At 43.7% G+C, this 18,221-nt stretch overlaps 2 protein-coding genes across 5 annotated transcripts in view; one reads left to right on the top strand and one right to left on the bottom strand.

Annotated features, from left to right (window-relative positions):
- eys (eyes shut homolog) overlaps positions 1-5,997 on the top strand; it is a 295,658-nt gene extending 289,661 nt beyond the window's left edge. For both annotated transcript variants that reach the window (XM_037124906.1, XM_037124907.1), the window contains 5 exons: positions 376-520; positions 2,695-2,869; positions 3,130-3,302; positions 3,399-3,560; positions 4,432-5,997. In XM_037124906.1, the coding sequence (XP_036980801.1) occupies positions 376-520; positions 2,695-2,869; positions 3,130-3,302; positions 3,399-3,560; positions 4,432-5,624 (1,848 nt within the window). In that variant the 3' untranslated portion in view covers positions 5,625-5,997. The remainder of the gene's footprint in view (positions 1-375; positions 521-2,694; positions 2,870-3,129; positions 3,303-3,398; positions 3,561-4,431) is intronic.
- A 115-nt stretch (positions 5,998-6,112) lies between these two features.
- On the bottom strand, positions 6,113-17,804 carry phf3 (PHD finger protein 3). Of its 3 annotated transcripts, none has more exons than XM_037124910.1 (16): positions 17,582-17,804; positions 16,124-16,374; positions 15,394-15,510; positions 13,943-15,269; positions 13,262-13,538; positions 12,775-12,826; positions 11,763-11,883; positions 11,466-11,622; positions 11,241-11,357; positions 10,691-10,813; positions 10,453-10,597; positions 10,165-10,351; positions 9,926-10,073; positions 9,753-9,842; positions 8,589-8,784; positions 6,113-8,501 (listed from the first exon to the last, which is right to left on the bottom strand). In XM_037124910.1, exons 2-16 carry the CDS (start codon positions 16,356-16,358, stop codon positions 6,766-6,768), a joined length of 5,028 nt encoding a protein of 1,675 aa, XP_036980805.1. In that variant the 5' UTR covers positions 16,359-16,374; positions 17,582-17,804; the 3' UTR covers positions 6,113-6,765. The 3 variants fall into 3 exon arrangements, with proteins under 3 accessions (XP_036980805.1, XP_036980804.1, XP_036980803.1); XM_037124909.1 differs by lacking the exon at positions 17,582-17,804 and adding an exon at positions 16,710-17,443 and having other exon boundaries at positions 13,271-13,538; XM_037124908.1 differs by lacking the exon at positions 17,582-17,804 and adding an exon at positions 16,710-17,442.
- Positions 17,805-18,221: the final 417 nt, after the last annotated feature.

Raw genomic sequence — 18,221 nt, 5'->3', positions numbered from 1 at the left:
TAGCAAGGTGATTTTCTTGGAAAACATCAGGTTTCTTTGTACTGGAAAAAAGAAAAAAAAAACATTCTGGTCCAGTGATCAGACAGAGCAGGATGTTCACATCATTTAAAGTGTGGCTGAAAAATCAGCAGGAACCGTGAGACACCTCCCCGGGGAATCAGTGCCTCGAAGAATTTGGACTGTTCAGAGGACAAGAAGCGTGAGAGTTGAGCTCCGTTACTACTGTGGCTGATACGTGGATGCCGCCTGAATAACTGTGATCAGTCCAAGGTTGTGCTTTGTCAACATGGGCAGATGTCCAAATCAATGGCGCTCCCACGCTGACGCCTACAGATGTCAGAGCTTTTAATGGTGACATTTTACGTCTTTCTAAAGGTTGACGGTCAACGCAACAGGACGGGCTCGTCTCCAGGACCCCTGGTCGGCCTCAATGTTTTCAACCAGCTCTTTGTGGGTGGATATAATGAGTACACCCCCGAACTGCTGCCACTTGGCTCCAGGTTCCGTCATGGCTTTCAGGGTAAGACCGCTACGGCTTGATTACATCCAAACAGCTCTGGCCGTATGGAGTGAGAGCACTGGGGCTTGGAGTTTCTCCCAGGATCTCCGCGTCTTTGTAAACAGAGCGGAAGGTGTGTAATGAAAGGAGAGTTACAGGCCCGGACTGTGTGTGAGGCCAGAGCGGAGCTTTGAGGCTGATTGTATCTGCAACCTTTAATCACTCCCTGTACAGTCTTACGTCGTGTGCAAATCCATTCCTCTGCTGATAAGTCACCTCAACAAGGGTGCCATACCAATAATCTTTGTCATCATCAACATCTTTTATGCTTTCTCTCAAGTGACCCCCCCCCCCCTTTGGAATGAATGTATTCTGGAGAGCATCCATCGTGCTCGCTAATGTGCAGAGCTGTGGAGCAAAATTGCCATAACCATAATGATGACAACAGCTATGAATATCATCATAACCATATTCAGCAGTCTCTGCACCACAGCAATGAAGCTTGTTATTATGAAATGTCATGGCGCATCCATTTGAGGTGAACAAGAGCTTTCTATGTCTAAGGACTGGAGCGATTCTGAGCGTTTCGCTTATTTATCATCATATAATTCATTTTTTTGCCGCTCGCCAAATAAACCTCCAAAAATCAAATCAGCCATGGCGGAGCCGTCGGCGTGGCTGTCGCAGCACGGCCACCCCGTCGTACTGGCGAGCACTACTACCTGAGCCAGGCGACTCTGGTGGAACCGTAACCTTTTTGCTCGCAATGTAATGAGAACTCATGAGCGTCTAATCAGATCTGTGTGACCTTCCTCGAGCCCTAATCATGATGGCTGGCAGTGAACACACTGATAATGCACTTCACTCCCAGTTATCAACAGATCCACACTCCCCTGTGGAAAGGTGGCGGAGGGAAGGTACTGTGGCTGCTGGGGGGAAGAAAATAAAATAAAATCATTTGACTCAATTTAAGCTTTTGCTCAAATCGCATAAACGGGGAAGTTTGTGGATTAAAAAGCTCCCACTGCCTCCTGCTTTGATGCAGATATTTATTATCAGGCTCTCTAAAAGATCTCGAGGGTCATTTCATTTATTTTACACATCAGTCATTTAGTATGTGTGTGTTTTTTTTTTTAACGATTGCTATGGAAATATGTAGTTTTGACTAGTTTTTTTTTAAGATTATTTATTACAGCGCATTTATTTTTCTCACTTTCAGTATTTTTCCTGACGGGTCTAATTGCTAGACTCGGCTCCCCGGGTTTTTCTTGGTTCTCTTACAAGAGGCGGCGTGCGCAGCTGAAACAAAAATAAACCGGCTTTTATAATCTTCCCTATGAATCTGACTCGCTCCACGACCGCCTATGTTTGCAGCGCCGCCGCAGCCATCACTTGAGTCTGCCAAGTAGACAGCATCATGCCATGAATATTCATGAATGAGCATGACATTTCCCCTGCATCCTGTTTATGCCAGTGACTAATGCAGCAGAGAGAAGGGAGCCTGCATGTGCGGATGACTGCGAGGCTTGTGCCCGGGCCTCGTATTTATAGAAGGCCCTGTCCTCGGCAGGTACAGGCCAAAGCAAATATTGTCTTGATAGAATTGAATCATGATGATGTGCGTGATGACGTTGGGGCGGGGGAATCAGACATCTTGAATGCCTGAACTGTAGTATAGACTCCAATAAAGACAGATTTAAACGGGTACTACGAATTTTAACTTTCAGAATGTTAATGAGGAAATATAAGTTGTCTTCTGTAACTGCATAAGCAAGATCTTTAGAAGGAAGGATCTCTACCACACCTCAGAGGAAAATAAGGTGCCCAGAGCACAAGAACGAAAAAAAAAAGGTGGCGTGGTCCGCCACATATAAACAAAGTGAAACGTTGCGAAATTGTGTTGTCCTTTAAGATCAGTTTGTTTATTGCCCAAATTTCTTCCCCCAAACCACAGAATGCGCCCATCAGTTGATATAAAATCCTCTATTGTCACACGACAAACCAAACATCCATCAAACACATTCATTTCAAACGCATTTTCAGAGGCATTTCATTTTTTTTTTTCATTGGTCTTCTTCTGTTGGGAAGCACAATTCAGATCAGTCGCTTTTTTACCGAGGAATGTTGTTGTTGCTCAGAGAAATGAAAGTGTCCCTCTGTTCTTTTTTTTTCCTTCTTCTTCTTCTCTTTTAAAGGGTGCATTTTTGATGTGCAGTTTAGCACAAGGAGAGACGGAAAGTTCCAAGCGCTGGGACAGCCTGCGGGACATCCAGCCTTCGGGCGCAGCGTGGGTCAGTGCGGCGTCACCCCGTGCGCTCACGTCCGCTGCAGAAACGGAGGGACGTGCGTGGACTCCGGCTCCTCTGTGTAGTACGTGTGGGGGGGGGAAACAAAACAGCAGTGTTTGGGCTCACTTTTCTGATTATTTATAATGAGATGGCTCATGAATAACACATGGAGGCGTTATACTGGAGTTGAATGCACACCAACAACTTTACATTATTCCCATATGTGCTGTGACTAGACATCAATAATTTATAGAAAACCCAGTTCACACCATGCAAGTATAGCGACGGGGAAATGACAGTGTTTACAAGCCTTCCACAGTGTCTGACTGTGTCCGTCTGCAGTTGCCAGTGCCCATTAGGATGGAAGGGAGCGCTCTGCTCTGAGACCCTGTCTGTGTGTGATGTCGAGCACAGTCCCCCTCCTCTGTGTGCCCACGGCTCCACCTGCATCCCTCTCCCCGACGGATATACCTGCCAGTGCCCCCTGGGGACGGCGGGGCTCCACTGCGAGAAAGGTTGCACCCTTGAGTCACCTAGCCGTGTCCTTATATATGATTTTATTTAGACAAGAGCTTTGCTGTCCTAACTGCTCCGTTGTTTCGCCCGTTCAGCCGTGACCATCACTGATCCATTCTTCAGCGGTAACCAGTCATCATGGATGTCATTCCCACCTATGAGTATCAGACACAGGACCGTCGTGCAGCTGCAGTTCCAGCCTTTATCACCTGATGGCATCCTTTTCTACACTGCACAGCATCTCAGCGCCAGAGCTGGTGAGGATGCACGATTCCCTACTTAAGGCCTGCTTTTAAATTGTGTGTGTTGACGCATGTTAGGATATGATCAGGATTTATTAGTTGAAGCTTTGCACCTCCCATAATTCAGTGCACATATAGAAAAAATATTCTGCTTGTATCATCTGAAAAACATTATTGTGTCACACTGGCATCATATTGTGCAGTGATACCACCAATACGTGAGGTAAACATTCATGTGTTTGATATAAAAGTGTTTTAAAATCAATACTTCAGTCCCTGGCATGGCTCTATTTAACAATTTTATTTAAGTAGCAGTATTCTACTGACAGACCTCCCCCAAAGCAGTCAAATTAAAGGTTAAGTTATCCACAATGCAAATTAGCTGCTGAGTGACATCACTGGAGGCAGTTTATTAGATTACATGCAGCTTCCTCCGGAGCCACGAAAAGGCTTTGTACTACTTTTGTCACACATACTGTAGTACACCACCAAGACACTTTTATGTGGATTTACCCTTTATGTTGTGACATTCAGGTTGAGTTTTTGTAGGTTTTACTAGTTATGCAAATACCAGATAACATGTGTTTGCTTTTAGGTAATGAAATATCAATCGGCACTGTTCTGAGAGGCTTATGGAGGAGAGTAAATCCTTGGCTCAGCTGCTTACAACCCATATTCAGAACTCAGACATGCAGATTGTTTGGCTTTGTAAAAGGGGGTCTTCTGGTTCCACCCCTAAACACAGTGGAATGTTTATGTTGCTCAGAGCATTTAAAAATGACGTCCACTAAACATGAATGTATCGATCCTTTTAATTGACAGACACTTCTATGAACTATGAGCTCAGAAACAGAAGCTGTACCCTTGTTTTATTTACTTCCTTCAGGAGATTTCTTCTGCATCTCCTTGACCTCTCGGTTCGTGCTGCTGCGGTTCAACCTCGGGGACGGTGTCCACGTCCTGAAGTCCACAGAGCGGGTGGACTCGAGTGGTAGGACCTGGCACACGGTGAAGGCTGGCCGCTTTGGTCACCAAGGCTTCCTCAGTCTGGATGACAAGGAGGTTAGAGAGAACGGGACTGAAGGGATGGCCACCCTGGAGGTCGCTACAGACCTCTTTGTCGGGGGCGTGTCCACTCTAAGCTTCGTCTCCCCGGATGCAACAGAAGGGGAGCCGATGGGCTTCACCGGTGGTTTGAGAGAACTTATAGTCAACGGTGAAGAGCTGGAGTTAACAGAGACGGGAGCAGTGAGCGGAGCAAACGTAGGAGACTGGGATGGGACCGCCTGCGGGTACAAGGTGTGCCAAAATGGAGGCCGCTGCTTGGCAACAGGAAGTGACTCATTCACATGCATATGCCCACCATCATGGACCGGCTCAGTGTGCAACCAGTCCGTAAGCTGTGTAAACAACACCTGCAGACACGGCTCCTTATGTGCTCCATCTATTGTCACCTCGTACCGCTGCATATGCCCGTTAGGATGGGGGGGCAGGTACTGCGACGCACAAATCACCACTGACACCCTCAAGTTTGTGGGAGACTCCTACGTTAAATACCAGGACCTGAGATACAACACAAGAAATTTTAAAAACACGCAGGTTTCTTTCAGCTTCCACACAAGCTCCAACGACAGTTTGATCATGTGGATGGGAAAGGCTGAACAGGAAGACGACGACTACCTCGCCGTCGGACTGGAGAACGGCCACCTCAAGATCGCGGTCAACCTCGGGGAGAGACTTTCCCTCCCGATGACTGTCAGAAATCTCACTCTTTGCTGTAACAAATGGCAGAATGTCTCCATATCTTTAAACGGCACAGTCATTCAGGCGTTCCTAAACGGTAAGAGAGTCCTTTCCCAAGATGTGGACCCATTTGAGCGTTACGTGGCCTTAAACTACGGCGGTCACATTTATTTTGGAGGATTTGAGTTGAGCAGAAATGTCTCAATCGTCACTTCTGGATTGTTTTCAAAAGCGTTTGAAGGGAATCTCAGAAATGTATTTTTGTTTAAAGATACCAAGCCGCTGCTGTTTCTCAGTGATAGTGAGGGTTTTAATGTTTTTGAGGGCAAAGAGTAGTAGTGAAAATAGTCAAAACCATCTTAAACTTGATAGTTGTGTTATAGTGCCTGATGTGTTTCACACTCGGCAGCAGTTAGTTTACAATTTTATGAAGAAAAGTTCAAATTTAACTCTATTCTGGTTTTAATTTTTTTTAACACTGTACAGATGGATTTCATCTGTTTTATGGATCAGTGTAGAGCTGCAATAATTGAAAGAAAAGGAATCACCAACTATTTTGATAATCGATTAATCACTTCCATCATTTTATGAACAAAAATGTCAAACATTTGCTGGTTTCAGCTTCTTAAATGTTTTGATTTGCTGTTTCTCTTTAGCAGTAATAGTAAATGAAGTCTTTGGGTTTAGACTTTGGGCTCTGGGAAATTGTGATGAGCATTTTTAATAGATTATTGATTAATGGATTAATCGATGATGAAAATAATTGTAGTTGCAGCCCTACTTGTCAAGGCACAACAAATTTTATAGTAACAGCACAATGTAAATCAGTATCCAGGTTCAACCTTTAATACATTTAGAAAGAAATATGAGAATTCTTTTTATAATCAATCATAAAAAAAGGATTAGCTTTATTACGAACTGTACATAAACACTCAGTGCAAAGGCACACGTAATCTCTAATGTATATTACAAGCCAAAATGTACATACTTTTTCAATAGAAACTAAGTTTTATAAAATATTTAAGCAATTTAAAAGAAATTAGGCTGGAAAAAAGCAAAGCTGCTGTTTAGGAATCGCTGTCTTCAGTTAAATGTTTTTCTCTGTTACATTCATGCCAACCTTTAACCAAATGGTCCACACTTTTTTTCCACGTTTGACTGAAAATATTGGCCGATCATTTGCAGTCAGTACAGCAGCTCAGTATGAACAGAATATATACGATAAAAGGTTAAAAACATGAAACATTTTCTGATATCATTGTGAATTCGTGTGGATTCTCTGTGTTAAGAGAACAGCTGTATAAAGGTCTTTATAATCCAACTGAAATGATATTTCATTTTGGCTGTACGGTCAATAACATAAAACTGAACTTCTAAGGAAATGGCATATAAGCTTCAGACAGCTGTGTAAAAATGAAAAACTCCACAGTCATTCTCAGAGCCCTGAACACTCGCTCGCAGGGCAAATGGAACACAATTATGAGTAGCTGTCTTTGGAACTTCTCCGTCCGTTCTCATAGTCAGAGTCCCGTCTGTGTCTGTGTCTGTCTTTATGTCGGCTGCTGTAGTCGTCACTGTGCTGCCTCTCTTTCCTCTTCTCGCTATAGCGGTCGTCTGAGTGTCCGTGGTGCCTGCTCCTCTCCCTGTACTTGTCGTCGCGATCGTGCTTTTTCTCCCGCTCCCGGTCGTGGTGTCTGCTCTTCTTCCCGTGGTAAGAGTCCCTGTAGTGGCCGTGCCTGCCGTGGTGGTCTCTGTCCTCGGTGCTTCGCTGCCTCTCCCCCGAGTCGCTGCGTCGCTCATCTGCGCGCCTCTGGTCTTTGGACAGGGAAGGGGCTCTGCCAGGTGGGTCCGAGATGTTCTCTGGCAGCTGTGACTCAAGTCCTGGTATGGCGTGCACAGTGCCCTCCTGAGCCCACGGTGTGCTGTGGTTCTGGTCCTGGCTGTGTGGGCCAGCTGGGTAGTCGAGGCTACCGGTTACCTGAGGCTGTTGCTGCTGTGATGGAACAGGTGCAGCGCTGTTCTGTACTGGGGGAGCTGGTGCATTTGTGGAGTCAGAGGCTTCTGGTTCTGCTTGTGGTCCTTGGACTGTTGGAGGAACTTCTGTCTGAGTAACTGTAGCACCAGCCTGGGACGTGCAAGGACCCTCCGTTTCACAAGGGAATGATCGAGCAGTTGTTTGGTTTTCTTTCTCGGGTTTGTTCTTGAGCTGAGAAACCTGTAAAAATCCTTGGTGAAAAGGTGTAACCGGATCATTTCTAGTGCTGCTCAACACAGGAACAGGTTTAGGACTCAAAGGAGCGGGGAGGCTGGCTTTATCCTTCTGTAGCACCGGTGTTTTGTCTTCATTCACACTGGCGTAGGCTGAAGATTTTTTCAATATTCCACTTATTAGAGGTTTGGAGCTGTTTGTGTGAGTTGAAGCAGCCTGGGACTGCGACAAAGGATTCCCTTCAGATGTTCCTTTTTCAGATTCAGACAAAAGGCCAGCGTCGCTTTGGTTTGCTGAGCTGTTAGTTTCAGCCCCGCTCGGAGCTGTTGACAAGCCTGCCAGGAAGGCTTCAGTCGATACATCTGGAGGCTTATCTTTCAGAGACAATGAAGCACCATGGGTCACCACTGCGGCAACCTTTCCTGATGAGTTGTTAACAGCAGATGCATCAGTCGGGCTGGATAGCTCCTGTTCAGCTTTGGCAGGTTTAGCTTCTCTCTTCTTGATGACAAAGCGCTCTCGCGGCGCAGCTGCTGTTGGACTTTTTGTGCTTCCAGTTGAGGCGTCTGTTTTCGGAGCTGGTTGGGTCTTCTGGGTGTCATCTGTTGCTACGGCAGGTTTACCTCCAAAATCTGGCAGAGGTGGCAATTCCCCACCCCAGCCTACTAACACACCTGGCAGAAAGCGCAGCGGTTTCTGGGCTTCCTGACTGTTCGGCTCCTCTGATGCAGATGGTTCTTCAAAAGACTCCGTGACTGGCTCATCAACATCTTCAGTAGTGTTAAGTGGTTTGTCCTTCTCTTTATTATGTGGCGCAGTCAAAGAAGAGAGGAAGAGTTTCTCATCCTCCTCTGTTGCTCGTGTTTCTTTCGTGGCTACGGCGATAGGCTTGACCTCTGGGACGATCCTCGCGGTTTCGTTCACATCCACAGGTAGAAAATCCCTTTTCGGTCTCTGGCGAATTATGAGTCCAAGGAGAAGGTTGGCACGGTTGTTTTCTAAACCTGTCAAATTAAAAGATCAGAAATGTTTGCGAGTTTACTGAGAGAAAACAATTATCCAAGGGGAAATAGGTTCAGTGTTCAGGTTACCTGGCCCATCAAAGGGAACAAGCTGATGAGGAACTTTCTCAGTGGCACCCAAAGGAATGAGATACATGTCCTTCACTTGTTTGAGGTTATTGGACACAACCCCGAAACGCCTACGACTGCTGAAGTAGGCATAGAGAAGAGTATAGGAGATCTCATCTTCCTCCGTCTCAGGGGAGAAGCGAATCAGGCACACCTCCTTTAATTACAGAAAAAAGCATGCGTCAGGGAAATCTTCAAGTTTGACCAGAACTCTTTGGTGCAGCAGCTCTATAACACATCACCACATTAACAATGTGGATGTTAAATTTTTGGACTTCAGCTACTAGAACGGCTCTTAATCACAATGAACCATGTGTGTAATAGTTTTTATACAACCGCTAACATACATTCTTAAAAAAGGGAAGTCACATTGTCATGTCTGTGTGGACCAAACTTAGAAACAGTTCTCATGGCTTATAAATAAAATGCATTCAGTGACCGTCAACTGTTTCCTTATCTGCACTCCACCTTCCTGCAAAACACTTTATATATTTGCTCTACATTTTTTTTTTTCAGTGCTAACATGCAGCATCAAAACTGTTAAACATCCTTCCTTAATTCATCACCCACACTGTGTTTTATATAATAGCTTGTTTTGATTTTGTTTTCTGTGAATGTAGCATACAAGAACTCAAACCTAGTTTTGTTTTTGATACCATGGCATGGTAAAAATGACCTAAAAGAAATTACCCTTGTACCTTTCAAACAGCTGAACCCAGGTATCTTGTTTTTAGTTGTAGGGAGGATGTACATTAAAAGAGATTATACTATTCATTTGTTGTTTGTGTTTTTTGTTTCCACTTTTTATTTTTCACATGAAAATTGCAGAATGGAAAGATATAGAGGGGGAAAAGGGATGAAAAGGGGGTTTTATTTATTTAAATTAAGATAAAAGTTCATTTATGTAAATCACTCTCTGTTGTTAATGACTTTAGGTCAGTGTGTTCTGCTGAGTGAGAATGAGTTTATTTTCAGACAAAGTGTTTTGGAGGTGAGATTAACCGTTTCAATAGATAAATGTCGATAAGGCAGACTGTATACACGTGGCTTCCATATTGGCTGATGCTTGTAAGCAAACTGGATTTTACTATATTATTTAAAAAAGGAAAGCTGCCAAATACTCACTTTTGTTCCAGTTGCCCGAATCTTCTCCAAGTAGTCCCACACTATCTGTGGACTTATCCTTCCGCCAACTTGAATGCTGTCTGGAAGGTCCTGGTGGGGGAAAAAAGACTCTTACTGGCTGTACTTAATACTTAATAATGAACTCTAACTGTGTCCAACTGTGTCCTCTTTACCTCGGTCAAGTGGTCCACAGTGCCTGAGACGGGGAAAGCTTTTGTCACCAACTTTGCCACGGCGGGCATATGAATGAATCCGCGCCACAGGAACTTCAGGTTAGCCAGGAAAGCAACCTCTTCCTCTCTTCCAGCAGTATGCTCCGACCTGTGGCCAATACGACAGCAATGACGCAAGCTCTAAAAAAGAAGGTTGTGCAGAGAAGAACCACAAAGATTGTCCGAATATAGCTGCTTACCTTCCTTCGTAGCCTGACTTGGCGCTTCTGAAGCTCTCCTCTAAAACGGTGAGGTGCAGGTCATCATCCATCGCAGGTGGTGTCGTGCTCTTCGTCTCTTCTGCTTTGGTGGACTGCCTCCTCACCACTGTGGTAGCAACTTTCACCACTTTGGTTGATGCCTCTTCCACAGGGGGCGCCATACGACCTTATTGAAATGAAAAAAAAAACAAAATGACGTTAGTCACAGGATGGTGACACATTATACATCAAAATGTCTCAGTGGCTGAGATGATTCTCAGGGTTTACCTGTGCAGATTTTGCAGTGCAGGTCAAATAAGTGAGACTTGTGTTGATTGGTGGTGTCTTTCTCTTCCTTGGTTTTATCTTCTTTCTTCTCGGGGGTTTTTGGAGGTTCTGCTGAGACTTCAGTCACTTTGGGAGGAGACTCAACCTAACAACATAGGGGAAAAAAAAAAAATTGAAGCAGACATTCTCTAAATGGTAAAAATACAGTTACAATATTGAAATTAGACGTGTTTCTTACCTCAACAGGCTCAGGTGCCTTTGCTGGTTCTTGGCTCTCAATTTCAATTTCACCTTTGTGTGTGATTTTGGTGATGGGTCGTCTCTCGGCCTCTCTTTGCTCTTTTTCAATCATCTCAATAGTCTATGGACAGAGATATTTATAGATTTTTAGAAGACTTCTGAAGGTTTTGCACCAAAAAAAGATAAAAGCGGACATGTTAATATCTGTTAAGCCTAACTTTCATATTGGATTTTGTAGCTGTGTTTCCATCACATCGTCAAGCAAATTGTAGCCAATTTCTTACACAATTTTGCCAAAGGGAAAACACTTTATTAGGCATTTTTCTATCAGCTGGTCTGGAGCAAATAAACTGTGAAGTGTAGTTCTGTCAGAAGTTGGTTCCTCAATTTTTACAAGAATTAACGTTATTTTTTTTAAACTACACTCTTTCCATCAACCTATTTGAACATAATAGTTAGAAATCCATCAGCGGAAAGACAGCAGAGTTACTGGGTCCATCACTGGGGAATTCATGAAATGAAACTTAACAGACTTGTGCATTACTTACATGCCGGTTCTCCCTTTTTCGCCAAGCAGCCAATTCTTTCGAGGCCAGCTCCTCCGGGCTCATTCGAATCAGGTTAGCGGGAGATATTTCCCCTTTGAGGACCCTCTTGAACAGCACCTAAACAATACAATTACAATGAAGCAAATGTAACTACATTTTATTTAAACTGAAACATGACACCAAGAAACTTTGCAGAAGGATGATATCTGAAATGCTTTTACTTACATTATTTTTAGTATCTTTGAGGTTGAACATTAAGCTCCTGTACTTGTTCTTGTATTTGTTGTCAGTGTCTTTATACAGATGAAACAGCTCCCTCTCTGTCTTCTTGGCAACTTCAGAGGCCGTCTCCACTGAGATGTTCAAATCAGAGTCCTTCAACCTGAAATGCACAAAGCGTTATATTTGGTGAACTTGGGTAACTGTTCATAGAGTTTTTCATAAACATAAAACTTTGAATGCAATGTAAATGTCAGTATTTACATGGTTCTACTGGTTACATTTTCCTCAGGAAATACTTACCTCTGTATTAGGATTTCTTTCAGAGAATCGCGCACACTTCGCCTGATTGCCTCAACAGACACGGGTTTCTTTGATGCTGAAGAAGGAGTCTTACTTTTTGTCTCTTGTTTGAACTGAATGCCTACGAGGACAGAATGACAATATGTACTGTGCAGGCAGAGGAAATCTGTGACCACGAGGATTACAAAGTATCAAAGAGTCAACACACGGCTGTGAAACAATAAAAGTGACACGCACCAAAATGAAAACTGTTTCTGACTTTAACTGAGGCGGATGACCTTGGCCACAACAGTATGTGGACCAGAAAAACTGTATTTGGCAGCAAGATGACATTGAGCATTTTACTTTGTTAGGTTGTTTGGGGTTCCTAAAAAGGAAGCAAACCGGGACAAAACAACAAAACTGTTTGCAGCTATATTAAGACACCCTTACATTACAGATACACTCCCTTCTATTTGTTGTGTTTTATAATGCCCAAAAGGATCTGCGACTCCCAAGATGTCCTCCCCGCTCACTGGATGTTCTGAAACTGGAAACTTTGTGGACTTTTTAATATACACTGCAAGCTGGGGGGGGCACTTATACATATTACCACTTGACACCCACATAGATTATATCACTACACCACAATCACATCTCACCAGCATGTTGTAGCATTCCAGTATTATATCTGGTTTCTGAAAGGTTTTAAAGTGTATTTCATACACTTCTTGGGGTTATGTATAAAATTAACAGCATCTTATCTTGTCTTGAGTGGTCACTGAACAGGCAGTGTAAAAGTGTAATAAGTTTCAATTTAAATGACAAAAATCTGTATAATTTATCTTCGTACTGTATATAAACTTGAATGTAAATGTATTCATGTGCTGTGATCATCCACATTCAGTCTTGTTGAAACATTGCAGTAACATTAAACCCAGCCTGGCCTTGAACCCAGTGTGGTGTTCAAAACAGAATAAGCCAAAAAATCAACAACGGCTTATTTTTACATTCACAGCCCTGAAATAAATACCTGTTTTATGAGCCGCTTCTCTGACATCTGTGGTCGGCCTTCTATCAGGTTCCTATTATTGGAAAGAAGTAAAAAAACAAAAAGCACATTGGTTTTGATATAAATATTGATGTTTAACAATGAAAATATAAACCAAAAATAAAACAGTGAAAACACTAACACATGGACGATTATAAGCCCCTGGCCAGAGATCAAAAAGAACAAGGGGTGAGTTTTAAGTGCGGAAAAATGTTAACCACACAGCACCATCTTAACCACACACCCATGTGTAAGCCTTCTGTAGAGGTAATGTAAAATTGAAAAGACAACAAACCATTGTGCAGTGGTAACACTGGCTATGATTAACAGAGGAGGAATTAGCTGTGGGAACAAATAAAATATTCTTTGGTATAATAAAATATAATAAAAATATATAATAAAAAGATTTCTCTTAAATGCATGTTCAAACAGCTTTATTATTATAAGAAGTCATGGTGACACTGCTTACCTTTCTTACTGGTCTGACCCCCCCTGGTGCGAGTGTCTGGGAGGGTCCTGGTCGGGGTTTGGAAGGTGACTTAAGATCCTGTACTTCAGTCTTTGCTGGTACTTCAGGCTTGGCTGCACTCGGGGGCTCAGGCTCCACCTTTTTGCTTTCCTCCTCGCAGCACTTCAAGCAGACGTACATCTGGTCCTCCTCCTCCATTTCTCGCACTTTCGTCAGATCGAGGCCAACGCAGTCGCCGTGGAACCAGTCGTCACAGCGACCACAGCCCACCATGAACCTGAACAGAGCACGGGGGTTATTAAGAATGTTTGCAAATAAGGGCTTTGAGTACCAGAGCACCAAATGTGACCAAGATTAAATCAAATAGAATATTGCATTCTGTGCAAGTGTAACAATTAATTGTTTACCATACCGAAGCACAATTGTCCCTCCTCCCATGTCCCCTCACTGGTCTGTACCCACACTGCACCGGCCCCAATTGCACCTGAGCATGAATACCTCTCGAACATACCCGTGTCAGGGTTACGAAAGTGTGCCGTGCTTGAGCATGGTACAGAGCACTCACATTTGTCAAACAAACTAGACTTGGATTGGGGGTCAAATGTGCTATGGCAGGGTACAGATTGCCTAGTCTGAGTGTGAACAGAAGCAACAGTTACAGCACTGAAGAGCAACTCTTACATGTTATTGTGGTGCTTTTTACACAGGCCACAACAGTTGTTTCCATCCCATGCGGTCTCACTGTTAGCAGGCTGCTCCTCAGCAGTCTCCTTCTTCACAACGGGCGCGTTATCTGGAATAAACAGCTGCGGCTCGTCCACAGAGATGCTCCTCGCAGTTTTGCTTTTCTGCCTTTGAAGAATCTTTTCTGGCTTCTTCAGTTTGGCCTTCTCCTGACCTCCCTCATCGGGTGTCTTTACTGGATAGACTGGACGACTTTGTGCCGGGTGAGTGGTCTCAACTTTGGAGCTATTTTGAGGATGATTAGGTTTGGTCGGTCCCTGCTGATCGATCCGAGTACCTAATGATGGGATCTTCTTCACTGCGGAGCTGGGTGAAATTGGCGATTTTGGCTTCGTTTTACCGTCTCCCGAACCCTGCACCTTTTGCATTTTAGTCGCATGCTCACTTTGGGTGTTTTCTGCAGGCCTTTTCAAAGGTGCGATGTCTTTCTTTTCCTTCAGAGATTTCATTTTGTGCAGGTCTTCTCTCTGGATGATCGCGGATGGCGTGCTTGGCGATAATTTTTGTCCCTTAATCGTGTTGTTTGGTTTAGCTAAAACCAAGTCCTTGCTCTTGTTCGAGATTGGTCCTTGTTTGGACTTGAGTAGTGTTTTGGCCACACTCTGCTGTTTTTCCTTACCGTCATTCTTATTACTAACAGCAGTTGTATTATTCTCATTGCTTTGTGGCTGTTTCATGTCTTCTTTGCCTTTACTGACTTGCTTCTGTTTTTCTGGAACAATCTGATTGTCAAGTTTTGTCTCCTGCGTGCAGGCACTCTCCACTAATGTCCCGTTGGATGTCTGCACGTCGTTAGGATTCACATACGGGCCGAGCGCTTGGGCTGCATCACCAGCAGAGCTCTTCTCCGTTACAGCCACCTCTGCCGTGTTGACAGCTGTGGGATTCTGTGCACTAACAGCATTGTCTGGCAGCACAGCCACCTCAACGCCCCTGCCATAAGATAGACCATCGTCAAGGACTGCCGACTGGCTCATGTCCACATTATGTGTATAAGAGGGTCCAGGAAGTAGCTCAATCTTAAAACCTCCAATTGTAACAGTCAACCTTCTCAACACAACTGAAGGATTCAGCCACACTCCACCATCAAGATGTTTGACATTAACACGCCCTCCCAGAGTTAATTCTTTTTTCAGCTGGGCGCCTTTCACTCCTTTGTCAATACGAAACGACTTCTGTAGCCTGTTCAGTGGTTTCCTTCCCGGTCGTCCTCGGGCAGCAGTGTTGGACGATGTGTTGGCAGGCTGTGGACCGCTGCTAGGCTCTGTTTAAAAAACAAAAACAAAACAGAAACACATGGGAAAATATGTGAGATCGTCTTTAATTTAAGGGTGTTGTGTGGTAACACCCTAAAACTAAAAAGAAAACTAAAAGGGCTTCAAACTTACTGTCTTCTAAATTACGTGGACGTTTCTTCGGCCTGCCGACAGGTCGCTTCACTTTTGTGGGCTCTGCAACTGTCGGTTCACTGCTGAGGCCTGTGGATGCTGAACCTTCCTCGAGAGCTGCGACAGACAACAGAAAAAAAACATTTTGATATGTCAGTGTAACGATGTGAGGGGCCAATAAACATCTAAAAAAAGCAAACCTTATCGTGCACATTTCAAATATTTTTAGATTGTACACGTCTTTCACTTAAATCACAAACTGTATGTATTGTCATAATAATAGCACAAAGGCAGATTCCTCGTACGTGAAAACCTGATTGACTTTACTCCGATTCTACATAAATACTTGTAGTCAAAGACAAAAGGCAATCAGATACGTTAAAAAATAGCCTTTTGGGCAACCGAAACACATTTGCAAGAAAAATAAAATATAGAGAAATGGAAAAAAAAAAAAAAAAAACACTGAATCATTACTGAGTTTCCATCAGTTGCTGAATCTCTGCAGTATTTCAAAACATATTCTGAAAACCACTCTGTGTCGTGATAATCGATCCCTAACATATAAAATAAAGCGGTGCGAATGTAACATCTGATAGCGCCAATAGTGACAATGAAATGCCTGTGTAGATAGCCGCGGATTTCCCTGCATGTCCAATTCTAAAGAAATCCATCTGAGTGCCACTGTACACTCAACACTTAGCAAAACCCTCCAGTTTGTCTTTTCACATACCTGTTGTGCCAGCGATCTGAAAAGCGGGGTCCTCATTGTCCAGCAGATTGAACTGAGAGCCTGCACAACCAAACATGGGATCCTTGTCACTGAGCATATTCTTCAGTGAATCTTCCAGTCGGGGTCCTGTACCTAACTCATTACTGGCTTCACATTCCAAATTCTGGCCTACTATCAGGGACTCGTCCAACTGGTCACTGGGTATTAATTGATTAAAGGTGTCCACAATATCCATGAATGCTGCTGCCTTCCTGTATCAAGACAACGACAGACAGAATGCGGGCAAAGAGGGAGTCAAATCACAGGTTTTGATTGAGAAAAATGATGTTAAGAATGCTTTGAGGAGCTCTCATGCATCATCCCAGCAGCACAGAGTGTATGTAACTGGGCTCAGGGGAGCATTAATGTGAAATCCAGGCAAACATACACTGGTCTGAGAACACTTTCTGATTAACTTTTGGCAAGCATCCATTCTTTACAAAGTTAACAGCAAATATGTGTGTGATGTCTGTGGTGGACAGCTGTTACTGGAGTCATGACTGTACGTCAGATTAAAGTTACAGTTGTTGAAAACAATGGCAGTAACCTTGCTTCTGGGATGCCCCCATCAGCTGTAAATGCTAAAGCGTTGGCTGTCCTGCTACGTTGGGTCAACGACGCTAGCATGTCAGTTTCTGGCCATTTCCGTGGCTCATTCCTGTTTACACTGCGAAATAAAATGTGCACCACCCATGAGCTTGAGATATGTGTTTGTAAAAACAATAAAACTTGTCCTTCGGCTAACTCGGAGAACCCCGAAAGAGGGAAACACGATGCTGAATGACCCACGAGTTACCGTTTTTCATCCAAGTTTTAGCAACTTACGTTACGTTAGCAACACAACACGGAGCGGGCCTGAATTAATAGTGCAGATGCTAAAAACGCTACTTAAACCTGCTGTCAAACTTCCCATTAGATATGTTGATATATTATCATTTAATGTAACCTAACGTTTATATGAAATACAGCGTCTCTGAAGAGGTTCTGCCAGTGAGGTGTTGGCTAGTTAGCACGCTAACGTTACAGGACGGCTAACAACACTCCGCTGCAGAGCGCAATCACGTATGCTAGCAAGCTACCAGTGAACGCTAACTTATGGAGGAAGTTACCACCCAAGGAAACACACAATTTTAATCTCTAGCGCCGTTCCTACAAACGGCACTTGCATCGATTAATACAAATGCCGGCAAAGCTGAAATATGTTGCAGTAATTTTGCAGATATTAAGCCAAGACAGCTCGATGCAAGATCTGTCAGACGGGCTAGCTGAGACGCGTTAGCATCGGGCCTTAGCGACCAAGTTTGTTTGTAGCCTGAGTGCTAGCAGACGTTAGACGATCACGCCCACATGCATCTGCTCCGATGCGTGCAGTTTGGGCATTCAGAAACATTTATTTTCACATATGCGTGCGAGTCTCACCTCTCTATCTCCGCGGTGCTGTCTGCAACTCGTGTAAGGTTACATACTAGCACAGCTGCTCCCAGCAACTTCCTCTAACTCAGCCGTCATTCGTCCTGCTGCTGCAAAGCCCCCTGACAGGCAGCGCCGCTCGTCACGTGGCTTCTGTTTACAGATACCATAGCAGCTGGTAGTGCGAAAATAACACACATCTACAGCAAGCGTTTACATCTGTGTGATCTGTGGACGAGAGTTCACAGGGGTTAACAGTCTTATGGACTCAAACTGTGTCGATTGGGTCAACTTTCATGCAAACACTATTTCCACGTATTAGTGAGTGATGACGTGAAATATCTCCCACCTCTTACCTGTACAATAAATTCATTCACCTTAACTTTTGAGTACTGGGTGTTTTTGTCTTTGTGAAATGAAAACAAAAAAGGCAAGCAAAAGTCTGTTTATCCACATTAATATTATAAACTACAAGAAATATCTTATTAAACAGTTGTTTTCAAATTTTTCAAGTCACGTCTTCGGCAGAAAAATCAGGCTGGCGTTCATGATCCCCATCCAGCAACAACATCCCCACAGGGCCGAAATGAAATGAAATGAAATAAATAAATAAGGGTTGTTTTGTGCATGTATCTCCAATCAATTTTAA

The sequence above is a fragment of the Acanthopagrus latus genome, chromosome 15, assembly GCF_904848185.1.
Source record: "Acanthopagrus latus isolate v.2019 chromosome 15, fAcaLat1.1, whole genome shotgun sequence".
Taxonomy (NCBI): domain Eukaryota; kingdom Metazoa; phylum Chordata; class Actinopteri; order Spariformes; family Sparidae; genus Acanthopagrus; species Acanthopagrus latus.
The sequence above is the reverse complement of the archived record's forward strand: the minus strand, read 5'-3'. Positions and strand labels throughout refer to the sequence as shown.

What these genes read in the sequence shown, in the direction of transcription:
- phf3 (XM_037124908.1), bottom strand. Translation starts at nt 16,789, where the DNA reads ATGCTAGCGTCGTTGACCCAACGTAGCAGGACAGCCAACGCTTTAGCA. An exon ending in AAAGAAATCCTAATACAGAG is followed by an intron (nt 11,623 to 11,762) that starts GTAAGTATTTCC and finishes TGTGCATTTCAG; the next exon opens with GTTGAAGGACTCTGATTTGA. An exon ending in GAAAAAGGGAGAACCGGCAT is followed by an intron (nt 10,814 to 11,240) that starts GTAAGTAATGCA and finishes CTCTGTCCATAG; the next exon opens with ACTATTGAGATGATTGAAAA.